This window comes from Ursus maritimus, unplaced genomic scaffold (genome assembly GCF_017311325.1).
Source record: "Ursus maritimus isolate PB19 unplaced genomic scaffold, ASM1731132v1 scaffold_33, whole genome shotgun sequence".
Classification (NCBI taxonomy): domain Eukaryota; kingdom Metazoa; phylum Chordata; class Mammalia; order Carnivora; family Ursidae; genus Ursus; species Ursus maritimus.
Window position 1 is genome coordinate 3627702 of NW_024425897.1, and position 4087 is coordinate 3631788.

General features: G+C 64.9%; 1 protein-coding gene across 1 annotated transcript in view; it reads right to left on the reverse strand.

Annotated features, from left to right (window-relative positions):
• Positions 1 to 2075: 2075 nt before the first annotated feature.
• LOC121099884 (reticulon-4 receptor-like) overlaps positions 2076 to 4087 on the reverse strand; it is a 2097-nt gene continuing 85 nt past the window's right edge. Inside the window, exon 2 of the mRNA XM_040619402.1 lies at positions 2076 to 3829. Within this exon, the coding sequence (XP_040475336.1) occupies positions 2351 to 3829 (1479 nt within the window). The 3' untranslated portion in view covers positions 2076 to 2350. The remainder of the gene's footprint in view (positions 3830 to 4087) is intronic.

The following is a 4087-nucleotide window of genomic DNA, read 5'->3' on the forward strand; positions in this document are numbered from 1 at the left end:
GGCCCCTTGTCCCCACTCCTTGCCATGGCCTAGGTTTCTCCCTCCTGGGGGAAAGGAGGGTGCAGGGTCCCAAGGGAGGGCCTGTGGGGTCTGGCAGCACCACGAGGAACATGTGCTGTAGAGGCAGGTCCCATCAAGGGCACCTGGGGAGTCAGCCAAGGCACAGCTCAGCATGGGCCCTGTGGTCTCCTGAGCTGCCAGTGGGCTTCCAGCTCCCATGTGAGGGCCAGCCGGTAGTGACAGACACAGTTAGACTTCAGAGTGCCCCAAGGTGTCTCTCAGTGAGGAGCAGACTCAACATAGTGAATGTCCCATCCTTGGAGGCATGCAAGCTGAGGAGCTCAGGTGGGCATCTGCTCTTTGCAAAGCTCTTTGCAAATGGGCATCTGCCATTTCCTGGCTGCCGGGAAGGTGGTGGGAGCTCAGGGGCCACCATGCTGTGCAAAAGCCCCTCAGGCTCGGCTTGGAGCCCTGTCTCTTCCCCAGACCCAGCAGTTCAGCTCCATCTTCTTGGCCACGGCAGGGTCTGCTCAGGTGAAAACTGGATTAAAAAACCTCTCGTCCTATGCTCCCTCTGGCCACCGATGCGCAAGGACAAGGAGCCAGGGAGCACTGACGGTGGCCTTCAGGCATGTGGCCGAGGCCGTCCAGCACCTCCACACCAGACACCACAGAGCTGCCTCTGCGAAGGCTACTGAGGGGGAGCAATAGGGTCTTCCAGGTCCAGAGGGGCTGGGACAGGAGCTTTGGGCAAGCAGTGTCCCTACTCCCATGGGCCAGCCTGAGCTGCCCCCTCTGAGCCTGGGGAGTCTCAAAGCAGTCGGCTCTTTGAGCTGAGATGTGCTGGCACCCTTTGTGCAAAGGGACAAACCGCAAGGGCTCATACCAGCGGGGATGGGGTGCGCAGGTAGCGCCAGGGCGCCCAGGATCAAGAAGAGGCCCTTGACTCTGCCTTGAGCCCCAGGGCGGGGAGGGTCTGAGCCCACTCCATGGGCACTGAGGAGCTGGGTAGGGGAGCTGGGAGCCTGGCTGTTGAGCGAGTCCTCCCTCCTCCTTCCCTTGGGCTTCTGGAGCCCTGGCCGCCCCCACCGCCATCTGGTTCCACCAGCAACGCTCCCCCTACTCCCTCCCCCAACTCACTGTGCTTCCTCCCTCACCCTGCTCCCCCAAAGCCCCTGCCCCAGGGGGATGGGGGAGCTTCAGCCACAGGCCACGTGGCCTCTTTCCCTTTTGTGTCTGAGTCCTCACGGGCCCAGGCCTTGAGAAAACGTGCATGTGCATATTTTTGCCTATACTGTGTGTGCTGTGTTTGCAAGCACACGTGTGCATGCATGTGTGCGCATACGTGTGGTCCTTGCCCTGCTGCGTACGTGCCGCTTGTGCACACGTGTGATCAGGGTCATGCAGACCCACGCAGGCCTGTGTTTGGGGTGTGGCATGGTGTCAGTGCACACATGCCTGGGCACCTGCCTATGCAGGCATGGCTGCGGGCCTGGCACGAGACTGTGTGCCGTGGTGTGACGGTACACATAACCCCTGCCGGATCTCGGAAGGGAGGGGCCTGGCCTCACCCACTCAGCTCCCCGCAGGGCCACCCTGTCTACCCGCACAGGGCCACCCTGGGACCATCCCAACCCACATGGAGCCAGGGGGTAGCTGGGCGGCGCCAGCTACGGTGGAAGGCTGGGAGCCCCAGGGACCCTGGGTGGCAGCAGAGCAGATGTCTCCGCAAAGGCAGCCTCAACCTGCTCTTGTGGGCTTGGTGCATGGTCTGTGCCGGCCACACACCTCTCCCTGGACAGACACCGCTATCAACCCCACTCAAATGGAAGGTGGCTAAGGTGCCCGACGGACTAACGCACGTTAGTCTTCATGTGGCTGGGGTGGGGGGGCAGGGGCATGACACATCCCTGGTGACCACCACGGGTGCCACTGGGCTGAAACGGCAGGCTGCAGCAGCAGGCAGCTCCCTTCCCATTCAGGGCTTCCATGTGCCTGTGACTGGGGCGGGGCTGCACCTCCAGGGCCCACATGCCTCTCATTGCCCACAGCACCCCAGCCTGAGAGGCCACAGCTTAAGAAAAGATCTCTTTATTCCACGTCGTCCGATATTTTTACACAAGTAAAATAAAATGCATATCTCTATATACCGCGATCCGGGTGGGAGGTGGCGTTCTGGAACAAACGCTGCTGCCGCACCCTGTAAACATGATGGGGTGGAGATGGGGTGGGCGGGGGGACGTGTCCATCAGGGAGGGCCTGCCGCCTGATGCTGGCTGGCGGCACGGAGGGGACCCCGTATGTACACACACACCTGACTGCTGAGAAAGGCGTCACGCTCGGTGGCTGGTCAGCAGGGCCCAAGCACCGTCCACAGCACCAGCGCAAGGCCCAGGGGGGCCAGGCTGCAGGTGAGGCTGGGCAGGGCGCCCGAGCCCTCCACATCACCGGCCCCGCCGCCCCCACCGCTCGCCTGGCCCAGACGGCACTGGCTGCGGGTGCGGTTCTTGCGGGAACAGCCTGGCTTCCGGCGAGGGCCTGTGGTGGGGGGCCCTGGCGGCTCGGAGCCCTCCGGCCGCATCCCGCTCAGCGGTGGCTCAGCAGAGCCGGGCAGGGTCCCGAAGGGGGAGTCGTTGATGTGCCGAGGGCCAGAGCCGTTGCCTGGTGGGCTGTCGCCAGATGGCACACGTCCCTTGAGCGCATTGCCGGCCGAGGCTGGGCTCCCAGGCTCCAACACTGAGGACTTGTCTGCGCCGTCCGGCTGGCAGCACTTGGGCAGCCCCAGAGGCTCGTCGTCAGTAGGCCAACCGGTCCGGATGGGACGGGAGGGCCTGGCAGCCACGGCGCAGCCCTCCAGGTCAGTGGCGGCCAAGCGCTTGAGGTCGCGGCCGGCCAGGTGCGGCGGCAGGCTGCAGGGCAGCTCAGACGAGGAGCCGCGGAACTGCTGCAGCCAGGCCCAGAGCGGGCGGGCCCGGCAGTCACACACCCAGGGGTTGTCATTGAGCCGCAGGTACTGCAGGGCACGCAGGGGCGCCAGGGCCTCTGCAGGCAGAGCCGAGAGGTTGTTGGCAAACAGGTAGAGCGTCATGAGGCGGCCGAGGTCACGGAAGGCATGCGGGTGCACGCGGGCCACGCGGTTCTGATGCAGAAGGAGGCGATCGAGGCTGTGCAGGCCTCGAAAGGCGCGCTCGGGCACGCTGGGGATGCGGTTGCCGTGCAGGAAGAGGTGCGTGAGGTTGCCCAGGTCACGGAAAGCGTCATCAGGCAGTGCCTGCAGCCCGTTGTCCTGCAGGTAGAGGTACTGCAGGGCGGCCAGGCCACGGAACAGGCCAGGGCCCAGCTCCTGCAGGCCGCAGCGGTCCAGGTGCAGCGTGTGCAGGCGGCTCAGGCCGTGGAACGTGGCGGGGTCCACAGCACGCAGCTGTGCATTGTCGCTGAGGTCCAGCTGCTCGAGAAGGGCCAGGCCGGTGAAGGCAGCAGCATCGATGCGGGCCAACGCATTCGAATGTAGCCACAGGATGGTGAGGTTGCGGCAGGCCCGGAAGCCGGCAGCGGGCACGTGCACAATGCGGTTGCCGTGCAGGAAGACGCGCTGGCTGGCGGCCGGGATGTCAGTGGGCACGGCCTGGAGGCCCTGCTGCGGACAGCTCGTCGTCACCTTGGGCTCGTTGTAGCAGACACAGGCACCTGGGCATGGTGCTGCCACCCGCCACGCCTGCAGCCACAGCACCCAGGCCAGCAGCTGGCTCCCTGTGGGCAGAGGAGAAAAGGTGGTTAACAAGCAGAGGGCCCTGTGAGGCTGGGGATCATGCTGGAGCCGGGCTGGCCCCTGGGATCAGTCCTCAGGAGGGCCCTGAGCTGGCCACGGACATGCTGTCACCCCCGAAAACTCAGCTGCTGTGATCCCTGCTCCACCTGCCACACGGAAACTACTTAGCTAAAACCTGCCGCGGGAGTTCCCATGCGCCAACAGAGCAGCCTCACCTGCAGACGCCCTGTGCCGCCCCGCCCCGCCCCGTGCTCAAACGCACGAGCTGACGTGCTCGCTCCAGCCTCTCGAGGTTAGCTGGGTCACTACCAAGGCCCA